Here is a 26,606-nt window from a genome sequence, read left to right as displayed (position 1 = left end):
TACTCTCAAAAGAGACTAGAGCACTCTGTACCATACCTAAAGACTTCTACATTAATGTAAGCTGAGAGGTGAATGGTTGGAAAGGATAAGTTAAAAACTGTTCAGTAGTTCCATACTTCCAATAATAATATAGGAAAATTATAAATACGTATGTATGTGTAATATATATATAAATATGCTAAGGTATACATACACACAGACTTTTTATTATTACTATTATTACAACCAAAAGTCAAATAAATTTAAAAACAAGCTTGCAGAACAGTTATGGATTTCCAGTATTTTCAAATAAGAAGATAATATTATTGCTGTAATGTCAACATGGTATAATCACTGAGATGAATAAACCCTGAACAGCTCATAAAATCAATGAGAATATTTCCTTAGACCCCTTTGCAGCATCCTACCAGTAATCAGTATCTTATTCTAGTTATAAAGACTTCAGGGTACTTTCACAGCATGTATCAGAACAGATCAATTTCAAAACTGTTAAAATAATTAAAAAAATAATAAATTAAAAAAATTAAAAATAATCCAAGGACATACAAAAAAAGAAGTGATCCACTGTGCATCTGAAGATACACAAAAAGCTTTCTCAAAATAATATTATTAACAACTGAGTTACACTGAAATTGAAAATTATTGCAGTGAAGCATAACTAACATAACTCTCAATTGTTAATCATAATAATTATTATTGATATTTTTTCAGTTACATAATAACAAAGTCTTGGTAGTTAACATAAAGTGAAGTAATTTGTGTAAGTAGATCCCATAAGTAAGATCCCATAAGAAATAATCACAGGATTATGAAATAACTTATTATTTCTCACTGATAACTAACTTTTCCTGGTCATTAAACATTGTCTCTCTAATCCCCCTGCCCTCAAGAAAGTAAACATTGGGAATTATATTGGAACCTAGTGTTTTCAATCAGGCCACCCCTCGTTACGGTCATTCTAGGCTGGTGGGGGTCTTTGAACGAGAGGACGTAGTGAGTGCAGCTGAAGTGGCGCCCTGTTTCAGAAGCGATACTCCCTACTCGTTGGGCTGTCAGAAATCATTTCCTGGTGAAGGAGGCAACACTGATTTCAGCAGAAGTTATTAAGCCACAATGTAAGTAGATCAATTAAATAAGTATTTAGCAACTTCTCTGGTGTTTAAATAAATTTTAAAAAGGATTCCATGTTGATTGGTCTTTGTTCTTCTAATACCCATTACTTTTGATAGCTTCACTGAATACTAACTCAGACTGGTAGAGTTATTTTCCTTCTTTCCTTTTTATTTCCATTTTTTCTAATAATCTAATTTTCTAACAATCAATGAACAAAAGGCAGAAGAGTACCCGGATGTAAGTGGGCTGTGAGGTCAAACAGCACTCAGCAGTCCAGCTGTTTGTCTCTGCCAGACATTTGTGCATTTCTGTGTTCATTCTACATGGAAAAAGTTTCCACATCAAAATAAAACATAACATGGTAGGAAATTAAAACAAAAGAATCTACAGTAAATACCCCAAATTCACTTTGCACATCAGTATCACAACAAGCTCTGAGTTCAAAGTCAACTTTGTAGCTGATTTATACATGCTGGCTTTTCCTTCAAAACATTTTTCCAAATATTATACAGCATATATTTGAGATTTAGAATGTAGTTGAGGTTTTATGTCTGATGCTCCTATTATCACAAAACTGTAAATCTCAAAAGAACTACTCAAAATTTGTCAATAAATCACTAGCTGAATGATTCCATACCTCTTACAATCCCATGTCCTTAATAAACCTATTTTTTAATTTTTTTTTTAGGAATACTCGTGAATATTTTTGAATTGTATATTCATTCATCAACAAAGCGGGAAACTAAAAGGTAAATTGTGTGTCTACTGGTGTATATTGGAAGTAGATAAACAGTTGTCCACACCTAAAGTAGATAATTTCTTTACATACTCAACTATAGTTGAGCTTTATATACTAAATGATGCCATGACTGATTATGACCAGTTATGTGCTTTTTGATCAGAATGGTATTTTTGACCTAGATACTTTACAATTCATTCTCTCCAGTTTTTATGGATCATAAAAATAAGTACACAAGCTACAAGCTACTTGGGGCTAGAGGAAATGACAATGATTTAATTTACCTAATCTAGGTGTTAAAGTTGGGTGTGAATTTTAACTGTCTTCACTTCATAAAACAGCTATCTGCTTCCAAAACATTTTCTAATTTAAAGGGAGACAGTTACACTGACAAACTTTTTAAGGTGCTCCAAGATATAGCAGTGAATAAGATGTTTACTGATATTTACTTCCAGACCATACCAACATTCCACACAAGATACTTTCACATATAAAACAATAAATAAAATTTTCAGGTATGATGCAAAGAACTTTGCTTCTGAAGTGCAACATGGTCACCGTCAGCATGGATTTGTCCTTTGAAATCTACTGCTGCAGAGAGCAGGAAAAGAATGGGAAGAAAGAGGCATTATATCCCCCACCATGAAATGCTGCAGATTGTCGGGCTCAATTAAATACTTCTTTGGTCCTATCACGGTTGGAAACTGTTTCTTTCCAAATGGAAAGAGCAATCAATACTCTGAGATGAATGCACTTCCTACCTAATAATGAAACATGGCAACACTTTGTTTTTAAAAGATCAAGTTTAATCAAAACCTTATTTAACTGAATATGAGGAATGATAATAACAATCACCATCACCACCCTGGCAAAACAAACGCAACAATAACGAAAAAGCAAGCAAACAGAACAACAAAAAAAAAAAAGAAAGAAAAAAAAAAAAGAAAAAAAAAAGAAAAAAAAAAGAAGAGGCTAGCCAGAATAAATATTACAAGCTTAATTTTCTTTCTCTAACTTTTAAGGGCTTTTATAGTATTTTAATTTATTTATATCCCAAATACTACATTATGATTTGTCGGAATGAATTTTCTGTTAAACATCTCTTAAATTCAAATTATAGAAAATACTATAAATGTTACACATTCTACATACATTTATGTGTGTCTATATATATATGATCAGAGATAGAAGAAATGCAAAGATTTAGGGAAATAATGTATTTGAGAATTATTCACAAATTGTACATATTATAACTTAATATATAAGAGTAATGTTAAGGAAAAAAAATGAAAACCAGCAGATCCTTTGACCTCCTACTTAACTGAAAAAGCCCAAATCTCTCATTTGTTTCCTAGTCTGAAATCTGGACTCTGACTGAAGTTATTTGATTGAAGCTTTCAAATTAATTTTTTAATTCTTACTAATTCCTTTACAAAGCATGAAGCTGTTTTGTTTCCAAAAGGCACACATTGTGATCATGAATACATCAACGAAAAGTGACCAAATAGATTTGGGATAACTTATTTGTGTACATGGAGGCCCAAAATGTGCTAGACTTGCATTCTTGCATTATTAATGTGTTCTTTTAAAACCTGATGTATAAGCAAAATCAAACACAAGCTTGGGCCTTTTGAGCAAACTGTCTTTCAAGATAGTTGAAACAAGCCTTTGCTCTTTGAGTTTATTCCAACCTGAAGGCAGCACATGTCAATTCTGCTGTTTCACTTGTGAGGCCCTATCTTTGAATCTACCTGGAATGTAAACCTTCCATGATCCCTGGGATCTGCCTTCCTCTCAACTGATACATGCAGGGATTCTGCCTGCTAGATATTTCTATTCAGAGATTTAGAATGAACATTTTTTTTTTTTAATCTTTTTGGGGGGTTCAGTAATATGTATGGTCCACAAAAGGGATTTTGCTCATAAACTAAATTAAATACATAATAACTAGTCTCCTAAAAGGTGCATTACAGAACCAAGGAAATACTTCTCTATTTGCTAATAATAATTAGCAAATAATAAATAATAAAGTAATTAAAAAAGATAACAAATATAATAATACATCTTTAAAGATACATGAAACAAGTCCCCCTACTCTTTGCAATTACCATTCAGATATTAATATACTGGCCTTTGATTTTGTATTTATTTTTTTTAAACACTGTTTGTTTTCTAAAAACCTGACTGAAATACTGATACTCACATGCCAAAGGTTAAGTCAGGCATCTTGACTGCCTGCTGCTCCAAGGCCTGAGATTTCAGGCAGCTGAGAATTCTGGCCTTACTCCTGAAGGGTATTCAATAACTTAGTATTTCTTTCTCACTGAGCAGGAGGAGGCTGCACTGAGAAAAAGGAGTTAGGCTGTCACGTTTCAGAATAGGATGATATATTCTTCCCTTGCTGTTGGTATGTGAACAAATACAATGCTTGTTTCAGTCAGTTATGCAGAGACATTTTGAAGGTGCAGAGTGTGATTAATGCAAACTGCACTCTGGAGACAAAGCAAACAGGCTAGTCATGGCTTGTTTTCTTTTGAGGGGAAACAGCACGGTTCAGCTACAAAAACTATTCTGAAGAGACCTCTTTTCTCTCCCCCCTCCTCCCTATCACACATTCCCATGTACATGCATCACTCACTCTTGTAGACCGATGCACTGACTGCCCATATCTATTCAGACCCAACACGAAGTACTACGTGTTATTTTTAATTCACGTAATGAATGCCTTGATATCTCAGTTCTCAGCTACCAAGTGTAAAATACTAGGACTCCCAGGTTGGGTTGTCTGCTCATGAAAGAAAGCCCACCAGAATACTCCCCCAGGCTACTGACCTCTCTTTTGCTGGAAATGGTGTTGCTGGCTCCCTGAAGATTTTCCATCATCTGGCAAATCCCTCTTCAAAGGCTTGCTATCTCTGAAGGAAGTATTGACACTACTTGCAATCTCGCAAGGGTTGCTTTAAAGGTGCTCACCAAAGGAAGATAGAGCTGACACAGGCACTGAACACTCTTTTACAGTTTCCAAGTTTTGGGAAAGGTGATTTACTTGAAAGATAGTTACTCTATTGAAGATGCACAGTGTGATTCAGAGATAAAGGAATTCCTGCTCTAACACAACTCTTACATTACATTGATAGGAAATCTTCAGAGAATCACTTAGGGGTATTCATATGGGAGCCCACTGCTATAATTTTGAATATTGATGCAGTCTGAGATGGAGGTAGCTATAGCTGCATAAAGACATGTAAGAAATACACAGTCCTTCCCCATACAGATTACTGTTGTATTTTCTTCAGTTCCAGCAGATAATTAGGACATAATGCAAAGAAAAGCAGATGCTATTCTGTTTTTATTGCAGATGAACGGTGGTAATGAGATGTACTTTGCTACCTTCATAATTTCTATAAAGTGAAGAATGGTTGTTTCTCTATTTATACTCAAAGCTGAGTGAGGAAATTATACAACCAAAATATTATGTATAGTATCTTTACTTAAATGGTAACCACTGGGCCTTTAATTACATAGCTGACATTTTGTAGCAAGAATGATTATATGTTATATACCATACAGAGGTAATTAGGTATCAGCTAAATTTGTGGCTTTGCCAGGGAATATTATTTAGTCAGTAGACAGTTTTCGTTTAGTACTAATAACAATCATAGTCGTAGTGCTTTTATGGGAGGGAGCAAGTTAGCACTGAGGGTCAGCATTCCAGAATACTTCTGGGTTGACATTAGGGACATGAAACAAATATACTGTGAGAATGAATTTTCAATATCAGTGTTGCACAAGCCCTAAAAATTTTATGGATATGATTAAAGTAATTATCCAAAAGTTTGAATATTTATTGACAGTTGAGCTGGCTGAAGTTTTCCCTTTGAAACACTGTTTTACTGATGGAAAGATGGCTGTTGGATTAAAGACATATTCCTAAAATAAAATTACTCTTGCAAGAAATGGGAGAATGGGTTCTTCATGAAAATAAATAAATAAATAAAATACAAACAAACAAACAAACAAAAACAGACAAACAAACAAAATCAGTAGAACAGTGAAAAGTGTTCCTTTTTAATTTTCATAAAATAATTGAATGACTTGGGTTGGATGGGACCTCAAAGACCCCCGGGATGTAGCCCTGTGCCATGGGCAGGGATCTCTCCCACCAGCCCAGGCTGCCCCCAGCCCCATCCAGCCTGGCCTTGGGCACTACCAGGGATGGGGCAGCCTGGGGGGCCTCACCACTCTCAGAGTGAAGAATCTGTTCCCAATGTGAAATCTAAATCTACTGTCTTTTAGTTTAAAACTACCCACCCAGAATTTCTTTTTTAATTTCTTCAACACCAGTAAGAAACCTGGGTTTATTTATCTGCAGTTTTGTTTCACACTTTGCTGTGATTCTGCTGATGGCAATTAAGAGAAGGAATGGTGGATACTAAGTGATTCAGTTTTCCTTAGGTGTCTCAGCAGTACAGTTTGCCTTCCCTAAATGATATCATGTGATTCTTCTGTAAAAATGTGTTCTTGAAACAAAACACAGACTTTGTATGGCATCTACAGCCTCTCTCTTCTCTGCTTTCTGCACTCTTTTTCTTCTTTTTCCTCTCATCTCTTCACCATCATCCCCGTTACCTTCCATTAGTTCTTTCATTATTTTCAAGTTTTCACAGCAAGAACTAAAGCTCTCTATAATATTTATCTCTTATATGATCTTTATCTCTTACACAAGATCCTCATATTTAACATATCTGTTGTTGCTCTGCTACTTTACTCCCTTCCAACAGTCTCAGTTAGACCCAGGAGTCAGCTTCAGGCCTTTTGAAAGATACTGCTCCTCCAGGAGGGGATTAGATTGAATTTGTAGTGGGTTCTTTTGTGAAGTACTCATCAATTCAGGATCAACAACACCATTTTAGCGTTTGCTGCTACATTCCATTCAGGGACTGGAAATCACTTGTGACCTATTCAAATACAGTGTGCTAAATAAAAATTAATTTATAAAACAGATTAAGCATGCACAGGGATAAGGAAAAAAAAAAAGAGGCTATGAAGCGATCATGCACCAGAAAGCATTTTTCAGATGAGATATTAAAAAGTAATTATGACCAAACATAGTTAAATCAAATAAATAGTAAAATTAACTCTGGCCAGTATTTTTTTCTGTGTACCATAAAGTGAACATATATTCTGATTGCATCAATTACTATCAAGGCTGTAAGTCCAATGTAACATTATAAACGTGGATAACTTTAAAAGATAAGTGCTAACATACATAGGCTGACTCAGATACAGAATTTTTATGCATACCGTATATATTCCATGAACTGTGCACATGACACATACATTTTCAGTTGTATGACCTTTTTCTCCTCCTTCTGAACAACGAGATAAGAAGTGTGTTTATGTATATATAGCATGACATATAGGTAGACTACACTCAACAAATGAAGAATATTTGAAATATTAATTAATGATACCTGTGTGTTATCACAGCAGTATCTCAAGATTTGCTTTATTTCCCCATATAAGTGATTGTTTTGTTTGGTTTGTTATTGATGTCCACTGTAGAACCTTACACCACTGAGATACTTTACACCATTGTAAAGGGAAAAAAAAATGGGCTTGTGTTCTTTGCTCATCTCTAGCTTTTATGCTGTGATCAAAAATAATGTAAGATAGTTGTTGTTTATACTCTGCACAGAAAACTTCATGTAAATGAAGTTCATGTCAAAATGCCTCCCTTTCCCTCTAACTTAGATTTATGGATATTAATGGGAGATAAGATAAAACATTGCTATAAAAGTTGTTTTGAGGGGGAATATTTTCACATTTGTCTTTTATAAAAAAATATATATATTGAAAAATTGCAAGAATATATTCCAAATACATATTTTGATATGTAACTATGCATCTCTTCTTTATCTGTACCTGGAGATCTATATAGGAGATATGTGTCTCCTACTGATATTTCTCCTGTATTTAATCTTACTTTTTAAGAATGACAAAACCTCTCCTGAATCATAACCTTTAAGTACTATTTTTTTTTATTTAACACTTTTTATCCTCTCACATTTTAGCTCTACAGGAAAAGATTATGAAGCCCTTGTAAAGTTTGTGTATCCAGTGTTTCCCAGTGATGGCTATATGTTTCTGAATGGTGTGAAGACAGGATGCACTCAGTGCGATAAATCATTTTACTCTGTAACTGTCATGACAAAATCATAGCTGAATGTATAGCTAATTTATTATCATAGAAAAAGCAATTTATCTGGGGCAGACAACTATCAAAATGAACCTAGGAGAGGTCAACAGGGTGGGACTGCGTGCTCCCCTCCAGTATACAACATGCATATACCCATCTTTTGGAGCACAGGGGTTGCTCTTTTTTAGGTAGCATTGCAACTGCTGGTTAGGTTAAGAGGACAGCCTCACTGGCAGTACAAATTAATAATGTAATTTTAATTAGAGTAAAGCATAATAAAAAAAAATACAGAAAAGAAACATTGGCTTTTTTTACTCTACAGTAAAGCTCTACCTAAGCATGTTTCCATAGAACTAAACAACTGTTATGTGTGACACACAACTGAAAGATATGTGAGAAAGGCATGGTTATAGTTTAATTAGCCAGTGATTAATGTATGTGCAGATTTATTTTCTGGGCTGACCCTGGATGGCTAAATTCCTAAACAAAACAAACTGCATTACACGGATGGAAACAACACCTAAAACTTCAAATCAGAATGGTTGTAATACGTAAGTACATTGACAATGAAAAGCACTGTAACCGCTTAAATATCTACAGACAAGTCCATAGGTAAATGGTATGTCAGCTTAGGGCCAAGTATTTCTGAAATTAAAATGATTGGTCCTCTTGAGCTAGAAGGTGACAGTCAAGGAAGAACACTAACGTAAAGAATCCAAGCACGAAATTCAGAAAGATCTCTAGCAGCAGTTATCTGAGGGAAACTGGACATTTTCTGTTATCTCTACATACCAAGTTGTATGGTCTTCTATTGCATACAAACTGGAGTTAGATTAATGAAATCATTTTGTTTCAATTGCAATACACTTTTAACTGTGATCCCAACTCTTCTATTTACTTTAGCTGAGCACTGAGAGCTAAGTTACTGCAAGAATATTCATTAAATCAGCTGTGTTCAGTTAAATATTCAGCATGCTCAGAAGAGTGAAATTGAAATTTGGGTCTCCGTGACAGCCATGAAGCATTACAGCGTGCCCTCGCTCATGAGTGCATCCAAATCCAGTATCTAAACAGAGATATTGCAGTGAGAGTGTGAGGCCACTTACACAAAGAATAAAAAAAAATGTCATGCAGGATATAAATCCAATTATAACAACAACAATAAATTGCTCTGGAACAAATCTGAGTCCACAGGTTAATTGGTGTATAGAAAATGAAAGGGAAAAGTCTGTATTTGCAATAAAACAATTGTCGTAAGATTGGAAAGTAAGCAAGATCCTGGATGATGTCAAAATGCTTGAAAATATGCAGTAAAATTCTTCAGTGTCTTGCATACCATTAATTGTCCATTGGGAAGGATATTAGCTTAGGGCTGGAAAGAACTGTGCACTATCAGCCTCCAGCTTTTTGTGTATTTTTAATAATGAGTGAATAAATTGGGGTTGATAAGATCTTAACTGGCTGCTGTGAGGATACTTTAAAAACCATACGGTATGCTATAATATGATAATGAATCTTTGTGCAACAGATATGTCATAGTGATGGCATTTTTGGTCCTTGCTAATGCAGGATTTTTATGGCTAATACGTAAAGACACACAAAAAATATTAAAACTACCAATAATAGTAATACTAAACCATGCCTGTAATTTCCCTGCAATTATAATTCAAAAAAGTTGCAATTTTCTATTTTAAAGTTGCCCTAGAAACTTTCAGTTTAATTGGAAAACAACTTCTGATAATGGAACTTCTGCTCTACTCTGCTCTCTTGAGACCCCAGCTGCGGGGCTGCGCTCAGCTCTGGGGCCCCCAGCATAAGGAGGACAAGGACCTGTTGGAGCGGGTCCAGAGGAGGCCACGAGGATGATCAGAGGGCTGGGGCACCTCTCCTGTGAGCCAGGCTGAGGGAGTTGGGGTTGTTCAGCCTGGAGAAGAGAAGGCTCCAGGGAGGCTAAAGGGGGACTACAGAAAGGCTGGGGAGGGACTCCTGTCACGGAGTGAGGCAAGGGGGAATGGTGTTGAACTGAAAAAGGAGAGATTTAGATTAGATATTAGGAAGAAATTCTTTACTATGTGGGTGGTGAGGCCTGGCCCAGGCTGCCCAGAGCAGCTGTGGCTGCCCCATCCCTGGCAGTGCCCAAGGCCAGGCTGGATGGGGCTGGTGGGAGGGGGCCCTGGCCAGGGCAGGGGGCTGAAGCCAGGGGGTCTTTGAGGCCACTTCCAAACAAAGCCATTCAATGATTTTATGATTCCAAAATCCAAGTGAGGCTATTGCTTTTGAATGCCTAAAAAGCTTCTGTAGGCTTCATTTCCTGCTTATAATGAATATGCGTATCTAAAGTAAAAAATGTTTTTAAGACATGAAATTATTCATGAGAAAGGTTTCCATTTTCTACTACTACTAAAATATAAATGGATTCACAATTATGTGTAACATAATTAGAGCTGAGATTCTGTTTAATGTTAACTTTTGCAGTAATCCTGGCTCTGTCATGCTCTGGCAATGCTCACAGATCCAAGCACATTTTGAAGACTTCATTTCTAATCGGTGGCATTGAACTGACAACCCGCACAGTTATTCTGATCTTATTTAAAAGCTGCTGGCATCCCATTTATCCTTACAGAGCACATGGTTCTGCAGGAAAGCCAAGGTATAGATTCTCAGCAGTAGTCACACTGAGAAGCACAGGGCAGATTTACATGAGTGGAGGTACTGGATTATAAACCTTAAAGATGTTTCATGTAGCTCTCAGGAGTTTTTTGTTTGTTTGTTTTTTGTTTACTTTTCTGCTGCACATAAGTCCACTATAATCGTAATGGTTTAATATAGAAATAGATCAGTATCTCCTGAAAGCCTGGTGAATACAGGAAGTTTTTTGTTTGTTTTCATCTATGCCTTAAGACAGTCTGTATCTTAAAAAAGTAGAGCTCCTTGTGAAAAGTGACATTCATCTTTTTTTCAAAATCTTGTAAATTGTAAGCATTTGCTTTATCTACCTCAGTCATTCCTAATACATCCCAAGAGTTCTGTATATAAGAAAATTGTTTTTGATGATACAGGGAGGTAGTATAGTGAGAACTGACAAATCCATAGTAAAGCAAAATGTCTCCTACCGTTTTAGCTGTGGAGTTATTATTATGGTCACTCTCCATAAAAAATGACCAATTTAAGTTTCATTAAACCATTAGCAACCATAGTAGTAGTATTTTTAAAACATTAGTCATTAACTGGAGAGTCAGACATGACAAAGCTGGAAGGAACATGTTTAAAGTTCATATCTCTATGTCAATGATGCACCAAGTACATCTAATAATCTGAATAATAAATATGAGAAGAAAATAAAATTGAATGGGTGAAGCATAAAAAGGGGAGATTATTAGATCAAGTTCTACTTCCCTTTTAATGTTTTTAAAGCAAATACTTTAATTGCTTTTGGTTTCCTAGTTGAATAAGAAGTTTGATTTACGGAAAACAATACAGTGGGAAGATTTCCATTCAGTTTGTTAGGCATGATAGACTAAATTCACTGGCATTTGTGTCTGACCATAATGTGATCTATTAGATTTCATTTGCCAAAATGTCACATTATTAACATCCTCTTCTCAAAACTAGCACTTGTTCTTGGACTCTGCAAAAGATTCCCCCTTGTCATTAGCACTGTTTTGGATATTGGCCAGAAAAGGTTTCACTGTAAGACTATGCTATTTCTTACTGTCTACCAACCTCTGCTCCAAAGAGACTCCATTAACCTCACAGAAACACATCCTGGGGTCTCTCTTGAACATAGTCACCAACCTGCCATAGTAAACAGCTGCAAGTTCCAAGGTCTAATGTATTTCAAAGATCAGTAATGAATTTCCTGATACTCGTGTGCTACATCTAGCATTCTCATAGCACAACAAAATATTCCTAGAATTAGATTTTTTTTTATTATTTTTTTTTTCCTCAATGGGTGCAAGAAAATAACTGCATTAGAAAATAAGGTATTTCATTTCCAAATAAGAACACTGCTATATAATATACATTCACTGTTACATTGTGACAACATTGCAGTGAAGTATGAGTTTGCAAACGTAATAATCATGCAAGCTGTGAGCCGCTTTTCTAGCCTTAAAACATGTAATGTGTAGTACTTATATTCACAATAGGTTCAAAAATATGGATGGCTTAATTACAGCTTTAAATAACGAAATTGCTTTATCATATTGACAATAAAAGCACCTAAAAATCCTGTTTATTCCTCTAACTGCAGCACGACTTTTTGTTGTCATGTTGCAACTTCAACGTGTCTTAGTCAGATCCATAGTTTGTTCACAATGAAATAATTTTATTATAATCTATCTTGTTGCTAAATTGCATCAAGCAAGCACGTCAGTTCAGTAACACTTGATGACTAGTTAGCGTGCTGTGTTTATTTTCTTAACTGTGCAACTGGAAAGCTGCTCAGTTACCTTTTTTTTTTTTTTTTAATGCAGTTGCTCATCAAGTGCTTAATAACATGCATTTCTAGGCTTTGATATTGCCAAAAGTCTATCCAGATGTGGAAAGTAAATCAATGGAAAATCAATACTATTCTTGCTGAACTGGGGACATCCAGAAACCATGTCACCAAGGCTTGAATGAACAGCTCATGCACATAGATAAATGACTTCATTGATAAAACACACTATTTATCTCCTAAGCTGCATTTCTAAGGATAAAGATTTTGGTCCCAACTTTGTGAAATGCTTCAGCTTCCCCTGAGTGATCAAAAGTCCACCTGCTTTACTTGAAAGATAAACCACTCAGCAGTCCTAGCAAATTACCCATGTAACAGATCTTTCTCATGAGCAATTTTTTCAAAAAAGTTGTGCATGTTTTCTACAAACTCTGTTGGTATAACTGATAAATCTCAGAAAGAGTAAAACACAAATATTAAAAATAACCCTGAAATAAGAAAACAAATGTGACAATTCACCTTCACATGCCATTCAATATGTAACTTAGGAATTTTTGTTCTAGATTTCCTTGTATTTCAGGAGTTACTGGACAACTGTAGAATACCAGGCAATTTAACTGAGTCTTTAATACATCTTGTTTAGGTGTATTAAAAAGTCTGTATTGATATTTTTGTTACACAAGAAATTAAGTTTATTTGGGGGCCTTGCCATGGTGAGCTTTAAGAGACTAATATTTTGCATTATTTCATGGTGCTACAGACAATTTTAAATTCTTTTTAATTCCATACCAAATTTCTTTCTTTTTTTTTTTTCTTCCTCTTTTTTATTTGATCAAAAAACGTGTGTTTCACAGTCTAAGTGGCTTGCTGTTTGCAACAGTTCTTCTGCCTTCCCTAGGAAACAAGCACAACTACGTATGTGAATATGTAGTTTCTCACGTAATAAGGGCTGAAAGACAACACATAATAGGTATCTCTTTCAGAAGAGCTGGCCTATCTCATCTTAAATTTCTGGAAAGAGTAGTCCAGTATAAAAAGGCTTGAAAATCATATTCCAGGGTAATAAAACTATTATGGTACATAAAAATTAGAAAAATCACAAAACGTAGAATACAAATATGTATTTCTACAAATATGTAGAAACACATCCTAATAATCTAAAGTAAATGCAAATAGTTAGGTTATAGAGTATTTTCTGCAAGCAGTTCAGTTTCTTCTTAAGGGTCATAGAAGATTTGCAGAGGTGCAGAGGCACACTGCATTTCACACTAGGCTGAACTACAGAAATCAGAAGTTCACTAAACTAGGTCAATTTACAGGGAATATTTCAAAGCTTGGCCAAAGGAATATCTGTGCGTCATAAAGCAAGTTCTTTGCAGTCACCGTGTTTTGTTTTTCAAGATTTTGTTGTTAGAAATGATATTTCAGTTGCATTAAAAATATATCTTTAAAAAGCTTCTTTAAATTGGAATCTCAAAGAATATTTCAGCATTTATCAGTACTGCTGACTCATCCTTGTGCTAGTAAAGGCTGTTTTCAAATAAGATGCTGAATTAAAAAAATATCAAAGTAGCATTTAAAGATGGAAAATGGTAAATAAGCTGTGTCAGATAAGGCAGGGCTAAAATGTAAAACACGTGGGGTGCTCTGAATGCTGCAGCAGCATTTTGAGTCCTGGAACGATTTCATCACAGTTACAGGATTAGCATGATTCATATATCATTTATCTCTTACTGGCTTTGTAGGATGTAAGTTTGGTGTTTTGTAATTTTCCTTCTGTAGTCTTATCAAGGATGTATGCATAGATTAGTGCAGCTCTGCATATCAATTTGTAAAGAAGTGGTTAAAAGCACGTGGAACTCTTCTGAACAGCAAATAAAAATGGACAAATAAACTCTGCAATAAAAAAAGTGAATTTTCAATGGGGTACCATGTTGAAAAGTATCAGACTGACAAGCCTGAGGTCCTTTACATATAGGTGCATAGTGATGGGAAATGTTTGTGTCTTCCTATCTCCCCAGTGTACCCTTAACCCTCTGGGCTTGAGAAGACTATGTACTTTCCATAAATATTCACTTATTTTCTATCTCTCTGAGCCCATCAGTAAAGAGTACACTTGGGGCTCACATAATGTGAATGATCATCGCAGAACTAGATGCATACAGCTAACCAATTTTGAAAAATCCAATGCTTAAGAACAGCTTTCACTCATAACTGCTGTAACTTAATGGGAACAGCTAATTTTACTAAGACAAGCTACAGGTACCAAATTCTTTTCATTTTGCCCTCTAACCATAGAATTTACATTTCCTCAAAAATCAGCTACTGCTCTATCGTACTCTAGCTTATTTTAAAAAGTAAATGGAAATGAAGTGCTTGACTGCACAACAGTGCCTTCTACAGGTGGAAGACCCCATTATGTGTAGTCAGTCAACTGGTTAAATGCAAATGGAACCTTGCCTTGCTCCTTCAGCATCTATGTGCATACAGAGATAGAATGCATCATATTCAGATTTACCTAAATAACTTGCTTTCTCTAGTTATGGAAGCAATTGTATGAGGCTTTTCCACTGCAGGCAATTTTGGATTATTGAAAGCAATTTATCTCATCTTAAAAAAGAAACAGTAACTTTCTGTATCTGTACTTTTTGCTGATTTAGAGTGACTCCAGACCATGAAGTTCAGTCCCTATTTTCAAGGGGATAGATACCAATTTTGCCTGTGGGCTGGAAGACTATCTTCAGGGTGGTAACATGGGTATAAAACAGAATTCCCCATTGTGAATAAGAATAAATGCATAAAAACATGGATTTCTGGCTTAGAGGCTTTCCCATGCTCAAAGAAATGTTCCCATTCTGCTGATTTCAGGAAAGGAAAAAAAATCTCTTGACTTGACTGTCCTCAGTATCAGCACAAGAAATGTAATATCCAAGGCGAACAGAGTGTGAAATACACTGCGCATTGGCCTATGTAATGTTATGTTTTCCACTGTCACCAAAGGCTTGAATGCCATGGTTCATTATGCAAACTATTATTTGGTTTTAGTCCCGTGAGGGTTAGAGAAAACTGTTTAAACAGATAGAAATTGAGGGACAAAGTTCTCACTCTATTGACCACAAATACAGAACACATGAGAACTGTCATTTATTGCAGAAGTTTGATGACCAGAAGAGTTTTTGCTGAGGATGACGATGAGGGGAAGGAGCACTAATTCAAACTTTCGTGATAGAGCTGTTAACATAGTTCCCTGAAGTGCTTTCAGAAATATTTTTGCATTGACAGGAAGAGAAGTGAGAAGACTTCATTTGCTTTGTTTGTTTTTTACATCTCTAGGGAGAAATTCTGCCAATGTTAAAATTATTCCTTCACTAATTTCAACAGAACTCAATTTCTAATATATGTAATCTATTATAAACTGATCTCTTTTGCAGTTCTGGTATACTTGCATAAAATAATTTAACCGAGGCCAGACAGAGCACCAGTGGCTGAAAGGAAATGTGATTAGCGATGTGAGTTAAGAAGCTGATCAACTCCCCAGTATCCAAGGGTACTTTTGTGTTGTCAAGAACTCTGAAACCTCTGTCCCTAACCAGAACTATACCATATGCAGTTATTTCCTGTGTGCAAGAGAAAGCTGTACAATATGTCCATTTTATCAAAAAGAAACCCAATAGCAGAGATCCCTAAAATCACTCATCACAGCTTTCTACAAAGAAAAAAAAAAAAATCACCAAGGACACTTTTTATATTTCATGTGTTATTCTTAGATGGCCCTAACTTATACCTACTTAAATCATTCACTTAAAAATATACATTCCTACTGATCTCAGAAAATTAGGTGATGATTTAGGTGTGTTTTACTGACTTTGTTGACAACTTTTCGTAATAGGTACTCAGGTTTGAACAGTCTTATTTTAATTAAACATGAGAAAAGAAATGATAAAAATGTTGACAAATACCTCATGATACTCCATTTAAACATAAGCATGGTAAACTTAGAAAAAAGGTCATGATTCTGCTTACTGAAAAGAAGGATTACATGCACTTCCAAGGACATGGGAGTGAGTAAAAGTGAACCACCTCTAACTGAGCATCTATGGCAGTTGCTTGGGAAAACTATGCAGTTGTATTTTTTTTCTTATCATCCAGCATGCATTTTTACTTAACACTGAGTTTTTGCATGGCTTTTTTTTTTCCACACCTTTCTTTCCAAAATACAACTAATGCACTCTCACAACTAAAATGACAGATATGATTAGTTTCCAAAAGGATGAAAGTGGGAAAAAAAAATCAATTCATTTTTGATATCCCCAACCCCTCTCACATTTCTTATAAATTACAAGGACACTTTCAGTTTAAAGTCTGTTAACTCTGCTAATTAGAAATTTTTGCAGGTTATATCTTAGCAGTTCAATCCTAAAGGGACATACGCACAGGGTTATGGCACTTGCAGGTCATGCATGCTTAGCACAATAAGCAAAAAATTAGTTAAGTACAGTAAAATCCATTCAGTTTAATGAAACAAGTAGGGCTAAATACCCTGAAAGCCATACTGAAAAGAAATGTTTGATTGATCTATGAACTGATTTAAAGACATGATTTTTCCAGAGCTAACTCCTCAGCCACTACTGTGTGAAGGTTTGAGACACTTGTATACATCACAGTATCATATCACAACGTTTCAGAGGCACTGCTCAGGTGTAGCTATAAAATGTTACATGACACTTTGTATTTGGCCAAGAATTGAGTCTGCAACTAAGCTGTGTGCTACGCTTACCCACCGCAATACTGCGATCTAAAGAATTAAATTAAATTTGGAATGGTAATAAAGTCACATTCTTGGTCAGTGCCTTGAAATAATAAGTAGTCTTGGGGGCTTGGTAGAGCCAAAGCAGCTGGTATTATAAATTTTACTAGTCTGCTGTAACAATGATAAATGATTTCACTAGTTTATGCTTCACCAGATCCAAGGTCACCAGATTCCTCTCAGCATAAGCAAGCTACGGATTGTTGTCACAATCATAAAGCGAGCTCAGAAATAAGGTACTCTGCCACATTTCATAGTACTGTGGCTATGCTTTGTATCAGCCATTGAACTATCACAATTATATATTCAACTTGGTCTATAGCATTGCATATCACAGTGCACTGCAGATGGTGAGAAACTGAGCAATGGTTAAATACAGCTTAATTCCCATACTTTTCTTCAAGAAACAAGGAATCTGAAGATTTGCCACTACAGAATAGACACTTCTAAAGGTGAGATTTCCAGAGGTATTGCAGAATCTAAATATGCAAAAAATCAATTGATAGGATTTTCAGAAGTGTCTAGAGCACTTCATCTACTCGCCCTGGCTTCTTTTCTTATTGAGATCAAGGAGTTTGTACAGGAACGTTAATTCCTTTTTGATATACATTGTAAATTACCCAGTGCTTTCAGGGGAAGACCATTGTAGCTAGACAGACAGAAGCTGACATAAATAATTTTACTACTCTGAAGTGAAGTTCAGACTAGCTTGTTTTCAAAACCATACAAGCTCCTTAATAGCCCGTTATTCATATATTTTACAATTCCAGTTAAATTACCATATAAGGCCAGATAGAGAAGCACTAAGAGGAGATAAAGGAGCAGTCTTTACCAAGTCCATTAATTATTACAAAATTCACAGCAGTACCACCATGACCATACAAATTAATCATCATGAAAGTCTGGTCACCCAACCCATAACAAACTTTATTCATACTTTAATCTTACATTTTTTTCTCAGCTGGAAAGAGTAGTTGAAAATGTACTGTGGAAATTAATTGGCAGTATCTGAATGAAATAAGATGAAATGAAATGAATAACGTGACCTAATCAATCTTTTGTATCTATCTCTAGCTTCTGTCATCTAGGAGCTTTCAATAATAAGAAGATTCTCCCTTCAGTGCCCAACTGCAACTCAACTTTTCTGTAGTGCTACAGTTTGAAAGCTTATTTTAGGGTACACAAATGACAGACAATGAAATACACAGTTTGGAATCACACAGTAGAAATGAAAAAAGGTAATGTGTCAAGTGCTACTTGGGACTACTTTAGTATATTCTCTTGCTGAGATGTCTTCAGCATAATAACTTCCCTCCAGAAACGTACCTCAAGAGTATGATCAACTGAATGTGAAACTATGTCCAAGGAGTTATTCAGTCATCCTTAGTTAGAATCTTTAGATTCCTCTAGGATTTGTATCACAAACAATGTGTTCTATCAGCAGATATTTGGGACTCTACTTAATTTCGGCTGAAGATCCGAGAAGGTGTCTCCTAGTGAAACTGTCTTAGGTTTATTGATTTAAATCAAAATCTGTAGAATTTCCCAAGGCATTCTTTTTTCCTTGTTGGAGAAAAAATAGCACTTCTACTTAACTACACACACTCTTACTTAACATGTTGTTTTGAAACAATGTACCTTCAAACTCATACAGATTTCCCAAATCAAACAAACAAACAAACAAAACATAAAGAAGGAGATACTTTTGGTAAGCATCACTGTCTGAAAGAAAATAAGGCTGTCAAAATATAAATATGAGAAGCATGTATTGCTCATCAATAACATCAATGTTACTCAAATTCCAAGCACACAGAAAAATCTCTATATGAAAAAATAGTTCAGGATATATTTTCTTTATGTGATAAAGAAAAAAGTAATTGGAAAGATATAAGATTAAGCTAATAATTGGAAAGTAAGATAATAATTGGAAAGATACAAGATAAGATTTCTGTAATTCCCGATTTTTGCCATTTAAAAAAAGTATGGAAATCATATGGAGAAAGTAGAGTGTGAATAAAGTAATTGTAGATGGTAATAGAGATGAAAAAGTTCTTTCACACAGTCAAATACATCCCCTGTCAATGGAAAATTGCCCTCGACAGTACAGTTTCCAGTGTTTTGTCATGGCTAAATTACAAGTGTTATATACAAATTCCAATTACTGAGAGGACACTGTTACTCTCCCATTCTGAGGCTATAGAAGAGAGGCTGATTGCATTTAGCTTTCCAAAGTCAAAACACTTTACATAAACTTTGTAGTACCATTGAATATTTTAGATGTTTAGTACACAGTCAATTGAAATATAAATCTATCTTCAGCAAGTAGAACGGTATTTTCTGAGGTTACACTGGTCGCTCAAGACTGGTAATCTGAAATATGTTCTAATTTAAATTTAACCCTTTTTAGACACTTTAAGATTTCCTATAATGTACAGCAGAAACCAGTTCCAAATTAGTTAATGGAAATGAAAAGCAAGCACTACAATAATTATATGGTTTTATCATTGCATTCATCTGATAATCAGGACAAAGGTGGTAATTTATATGCATTTTGAAGTTAAATTAGGAAAGTTACCATTCCTATATCTACATCTTTGATATTACAGTTTGGGCCCAAAGACACAAAGAAACTCGCTTTGAGAAAATAACTACTTTGATGAAATATTTCCTCTTTCATCCAAATGATCCTTATCCTGTTTAAAATTAATAAATCTTTGAAAGACAACTCTTATCTCTTTAATAATAATTTCCTTGCAACATACTCTTAATAATAAGGAGAAATTACATACAGCACAGTAGATGAAAGTAAAAATCTACAGATTAGACTTAAAATATATTACAAATAGCTTCCTGTATGTCAGCATGCTCTTTATTGTAAAGGCTCCTATCATTTCCTTTGTGCTGATACAGCCATTTTTTTTAATGATAAATGGAAAGCTTTTAGGGAACTGTATGCAATGTCATGATTCTAGGTTCTCCATTGCCAATGGATATAAACCTCTATGTACTGTTAAAATGACTCAGATGAAAAACCTACTATATTAAACGACTCAACTAAGTTAACTAATTTATCTCTTTCTGTGGATCCCAATAAATAATCACAACAGTCAGAATTTGCAACTTAACTGAAATAGACTTCTGATTCCTCAAAAATAATTATGCCAGTATTTGGGTTGTTCTCTATGATTTCTAAAGCAGATGAAGGGAAAGATTAGGTATGGGTGTGTTATAGATAAGAACAATTACCTGATCCAGTTTCCAATGGAACTCCGCAGGGCGAAATGTGTCAGCCTGATCGAAGTCTTTACGCAACAGAAACACTAATCGACAGTTGTGCACATACAAGGCATAGTGATGTCGGTTCATCTCTGAAAGGAGGGAACAAGATCAGCACTCTGAACTATCATCAACGCTTTTGTTTAGGTGAATATGCTTCAAAGCAATATACACTCAAAGGACAAAAAAACAACCAGTCCCCATCAACAGTCCTCTCAATAAACTGTCAAATCACCAACCAATTCTCAGGATGGCACCAAATCCAGCTCATTATTTGTTTTTCAAACTTCTTTAACTGAGAAGAAATGGTAATATTCTACCAACTTTGTTATGCCCTTTGTCAAACATTTTGTCAATAGACACTCACCTGTCTTGTCTGAGTTGCAGAGAATAGTCTCTTTCTCAGCTCTTAATCCTGGGCTAGGTCCATGTTTCATCCACAGAGTTATGGTGAATTGATCAGTTAAATTCTTTGGGACTATTCCATCTGGAATTTTGGCTCCTTGCTTTCCATCAAATTTAAAAATTATGTCATTGTTATCCATGAGAAGCCCAGCTGTCCAATTAGTTGTTGCACTGGGAGATGGTAACAGGTCAATGGCACCTGAGGATGCTCCTGCAAATGATGCATAATGAGAACACAATGAGAAACTAATAAAAGAGCTGTTCAAATGAATTTAGTATAGGCACAGGGCCTGATTCATGCATTCCTCTTTAGATTATTTTCACTTCCCAAACAGTCTTACTACTTTCACTCTCAAATCACGTACATGCTATCTAGTAGCCAGTAAAACAATTCCATAAGAGCTTGGTAGACTATACGTATTGCACAGAAACTGTAAAAATATTTTAAAGTTACTTCCTTAGAAATTTCTCATTATTTTATAAAATCCATTAATGTCATATCTTCAGTTATTCTGAGAAGTGCTAAGACTAAAATCAAGTTCTCTACATCCGGATAAGGAGAGTTCGTATCTTCTCTCTCTGACAGCATGGAGATATATAGTATACGGAGATGATGTGTTGCCAAATTCAGTAGAGTGGGGATGAATGTAGAATATATATCCTAATGTCTAGTAGTCAGCCATATATAATGTTGGTATGAATATTAGTGCATACAGAGTATTCACCCTAAAACCAAAAATATCACTCTAATTCTGGCTTCTGTCAGGTACATGATGGTTGTAACTCCATGTGTTCTTGTCTAATGATAGATATAAGACATGTGCTTCTCACAGCTCAGATTAGCTCCCCTACAGAAAGTAAGTTACATGTATGAACAAGTGGTCCACAGCTACACTCATTTATTTGTTAAGGATCTGGGAGTGATGGTGGACAGTCGGCTGAATATGAGCCAGCAGTGTGCTCAGGTGGCCAAGAAGGCCAACAGCATCGTGGCTTGTATCAGAAGCAGTGTGGCCAGCAGGGCTAGGGAGGTGATCGTCCCCCTGTACTCGGCTCTGGTGAGGCCGTACCTCGAGTACTGTGTTCAGTTTTGGGCCCCTCGCTACAAGAAGGACATCGAGGTGCTTGAGCGGGTCCAGAGAAGGGGGACAAAGCTGGTGAGGGGCCTGGAGAACAAGTCCTACGAGGAGCGGCTGAAGGAGCTGGGCTTGTTCAGCCTGGAGAAGAGGAGGCTCAGGGGCGACCTTATTGCTCTCTACAGGTACCTTAAAGGAGGCTGTAGTGAGGTGGGGGTTGGTCTGTTCTCCCATGTAGATGTAGAGCTTAGGGATATGGTTTAGTGGGGACTGTTAGTCACAGAATCACAGAATCACAGAATTTCTAGGTTGGAAGAGTCCTCAAGATCATCGAGTCCAACCTCTGACCTAACACTAGGGGACTGTTAGTGTTAGGTTAGGTTTAGTGGGGACTGTTAGTGTTAGGTCAGAGGTTGGACTCGATGATCTTGAGGTCTCTTCCAACCTAGAAATTCTGTGATTCTGTGAAAATTAAATTGTGGGGGGGTTGGGGGGAAGGTAGGGGAGGAAGCCAAACAAACCGGAAATGGAAAACACTGTGGTACCAAGATCTAATAGAACAGCACAGTACTTTAGAGCTCTGTATTATTTTTTTTTTTACAGCTTAACAACTGTCAGGCACTTTTTATAAACATGTAATCAGGTATCCAGAGCCTTTACTTAGCCTGTGAAAGATAGCATTTAGCAGAAAGTATGCTTGCCAGAGTAAAAACAATCTGTGTATTCTTGTTGATGCTTTGACAGGTAAAAATATGATGAAAAAACACAAACTGAATTAAAAAATCCCATACTAGTATGAAATCTTAACCTCCCTCCAGTGTCCAAGGGAAGATCCCAACTCTCTGCAGGAGTGTAGAATGTTATGCCAAAAATGTTTTGGAAATGTATCCTATATATTTTTAAAAATATATTATAGTGATGATGTGAAAACATTCATATTCCGTAACTGCATTTCTTAGACAATAGTTCAAAATGTGTTCCTTTAAAATTAGGTTATTTTGAAGTGATAGTAATATCAAACCTAAGCCCTCCACATTTAGAATTGAACAAAGACAAATTTTAATTTTGAATAACACAGCACAGTGCATTGCTTAATACACAGATGTTATCAATGGGAAAACACTGAACTTGATTTTATCCAAACAGCAAAACTTAGATAAACTTATTTTAAAAAATAATAATGTTAAAAAAAAAAGTAAAAATAAAATTACTTGCATGGGTGTGGTGGTTTTACAAGTAAAAGCATAATTCTCTCAAGGAATTCCTTTTGCATTCATTTTTAATATATATATATATATATATATATATATATATAGTGAGATTTATTCTGTATGTTTTGCAGTCCAAATTGAGTCTTTCATACATTCTTTATTTTTTATTATTGTTGGATGACAAGGTGAAAAAATGCTTCCTAAAATGCTCTGAGGCAAAATACTAATAGCTCCTTGACTTTAAAATGATTCAAGTGTAATTTAATCATTAAAACTGCCCATCTTTACTGTCAAAGTGACTACAAATCACTGGGTTATTGAAAAGCAGAGTTAAACCATCAGTCATATAAACATATGAATTCTAATGCCTATTGCTTAGCATCTGAATTCTCTTTATTTCCAACTGATAAATTAAGAAATGGGCATGGGATTTATAAACTGGATCCTTGATTATAGAGAGAATCTTGCATTTTATATGTAACTGATGAATGTGTGTCTGATCATTCAATTCTGCACTCTCTGCAATCATAAGATGATTCACTGATAGAAAAAAAAAAAAAAGTGCAGGGTTTTCTTCCTTCACAAAGAATTTATTTATCCAACCATTAGATACAATAAGGTCATTTCTGGAAGAAAACTTATTTCCAGAAATAATTTAACCTGCTTTCATAAGATAACCTCTTCTCTCTACAGTAAGGATGGCAATAAATACCAAATACCAAAACAAACTTGTCCTGCAATTCTATTGTAAAGTTCACTTTCATTTATAACCTTTTTATCAAACTCCTATTAACAGTTTCTACCCTGCCTATACTTCTCTGTGAAGATATGGTAACCTTGGAGAAAAAAATATTCTTTCATCAGTGAGAACTCACCCCTCCCCCATTTATATATGCTTTCTACATCCTGTTTTCTCAAGTGCTTAATATTCTATTCCTTCGCAGATATGCTAAGTTCAAATCATAAGTTTGGCAGTACTGTTAGACACTACATCAGCCCACCAGCTCACATGCAGGTTGAAAATATTTTATGAGAATTCTACTACTCTAATTCATCTTTACCTCACTTTCCCAATCTCCACAGGTAGTTGCTAATCATAAGTGCAAACTCCTTTGCCCTGGGACTGGCTCTCCATTTTAACAATTTGGGAACACTGGCTGAAAACTTTCATTTGCAAATTTATTTCTTAAAGATTAGTGTATTGATCTCATTATGTTTGAAACACTGTCGTGTGGTTATCAAAGCAAACATACATGTAAGCCAGACAGTCGAGCATCCCAAACCAAAAGCCACACAAGTAAATGGCGGAAAAAAAAATGCACATTTGCTATTGCAGAACAGAAAGAAGCCATGAAAGATGTATTTTGGAGGAGAGGAGACAGAGTAGATTTCAAAATGCAAAAGTATTTGACTTAATATATGTACGTTGCATATGTACATGCATAACCCTTAAAGTCATAAAAATACAGTAGTATCTTCAAGCATTTAATCTACCATCCAATATGAATTTGTATCTTTTAGACCAAGTTACCAAAAGCAGGAAAAGGCAATAAAATAATTAGGAAGCCTTTCTCCATCAGGATGCCTCTTTTCTGAAACTTATGTTTCTTAAATATTTTTCCTTGCATGACAGCCTGTAATGTGCCTTTATTTTTGTTTGCTTTTGTTCTGGCACAGTACCTAGCAGCAGAGCAGAAAGCAGAGTGAGGAAGACTAAAACACAAGACAGAATACACAAGAACAGAGCACCAGTTAAATATCAACAATCCTTTGATTTTCATTGCTACAATCAAAAATGAACCAGCTGAGATAAATCTGTGTATTGCATGCTTCTAGGTCATAATTGGTTCTTTATGTGGAAAAATATTATTGTTATATTGATTGAAAGCCATGTACATACCACATAGATTCTGCAGAGATTTTTCTGAGTATGTTTCACGATCACAGCCCTTCCCAATGTAATTGGTCTGCAATTCAATGGTTGTATGTATGGAGGAAACTGGTCCATCACATGTTTCTAGATGAATGCTGGGAAACAAAGGTATGCTGCCAGAACCAGGCTTGTATTCAATACGTTTGTTCCAGTCTGGAAAAACACAAGAGATCCAAGAGTGATTAAAAAGGTGAAAAGAATACAATTTTAAATTACATATTGCTCTCAAAGTCCCTGGCTAAGATAAAAATCAATTTTTTTGAACTTGGCGTCAGTGAGTTACTGTTTTAAAAAATTGGTTTTGCTCCTTTCTAGAAGAACATAAAGCTCCATTAAGTAATATCACTAAGTCATGCCAACACAGGCTACATATCCTGACATAACTGCTAATAGGTTTCAGTCTGGGTCTCTGATGTCCATGTCCCCATGACAGCCTACAAGCTAGGTCTACTGAGAGAAAGCTGTTGGCTCCACTAGTTTGCTAAAATTTCATAGTTTTTTGATAAAGAAGAAATATCTCCAGTGACCTGGCTATATGCATAAGTCCTATTTGACTGTGTCCAAAAGCTAATATAACACATCTGTAATGCCACCTCTTGTCTTCAGATATCTTCTTAATTTTGTAAACTATATGTGACTGAAAGCTACAGATGAATAGACTACCACGCTTTCAGCCAGGTCTGGCTAATCTGTGTTTTTTCAGGTGTCTTACAGCCCACAGCATTCAAACAACCACCTGCCCTAGGCAGCTGCCTGGACATGGCATGAATGACGCTATGTTTCTCAACAGAAGCATTTAATTTTTAAATCCAACTAATTACAACCAGCTTCAGAGAAAACCCAAACAAATATCATCAGTTAAAACCATGAATTTCAGGTATCTTTCCTGTTTATGTTTAGCTAACTGTAGCTAACTTGCTATGAAATATAAGTAAGAATACTGCATCAATACAGCGATATAAGTAGTTAATTATTTTGAAGTCATAAAACTATATTCAGCTCTGCTACCTAATGTGTACATCTGTGTTAAAGTTTATTTATTTTTTTAGTCCTAGGTAAAAGAGGACTCCATAAATGGAAAAGTTCTAGGTTGTGGCAGTCGATGAAATCTCTTAAAGCAAATGTACAGAAACATTCTTTCTAAATACCACTGGAAGGAAAACTAATCATATAGATATATTTAGTAGGTGGAAGAGTTAACTGACTTCATTTTCAGAAAGTTTGAAAAAGAGTGCTCTTTAAATACCCCATCATCTTAAACTGGATTAAAAATTTACAAAAACATCTAACAGTCCAGGCAAATGTTTTGAAATGAAGACCATTCTTAAGTCCAGAGTCCAGACAAAGAGGATGGGATGCTGACAGTCTGAATCTCAGAACTTGGACTCTCAGATTTTCTTTGTGATTTG

General features: G+C 35.4%; 1 protein-coding gene across 3 annotated transcripts in view; it reads right to left on the bottom strand.

Moving 5' to 3' along the window:
• The window catches only part of CLSTN2 (calsyntenin 2), a 350,903-nt gene that overhangs the window by 39,389 nt on the left and 284,908 nt on the right, over positions 1-26,606 (bottom strand). For all 3 annotated transcript variants that reach the window (XM_068691530.1, XM_068691529.1, XM_068691532.1), the window contains 3 exons: positions 25,165-25,350; positions 20,940-21,188; positions 20,543-20,664 (listed from right to left, as the gene is read on the bottom strand). In XM_068691530.1, coding sequence (XP_068547631.1) covers positions 20,543-20,664; positions 20,940-21,188; positions 25,165-25,350 — 557 coding nt within the window. The remainder of the gene's footprint in view (positions 1-20,542; positions 20,665-20,939; positions 21,189-25,164; positions 25,351-26,606) is intronic.

This window comes from Anas acuta, chromosome 9, assembly GCF_963932015.1.
Source record: "Anas acuta chromosome 9, bAnaAcu1.1, whole genome shotgun sequence".
NCBI lineage: Eukaryota > Metazoa > Chordata > Aves > Anseriformes > Anatidae > Anas > Anas acuta.
Note: the sequence above shows the minus strand (reverse complement) of the source record. Positions and strands in the feature narration are given on the sequence as shown.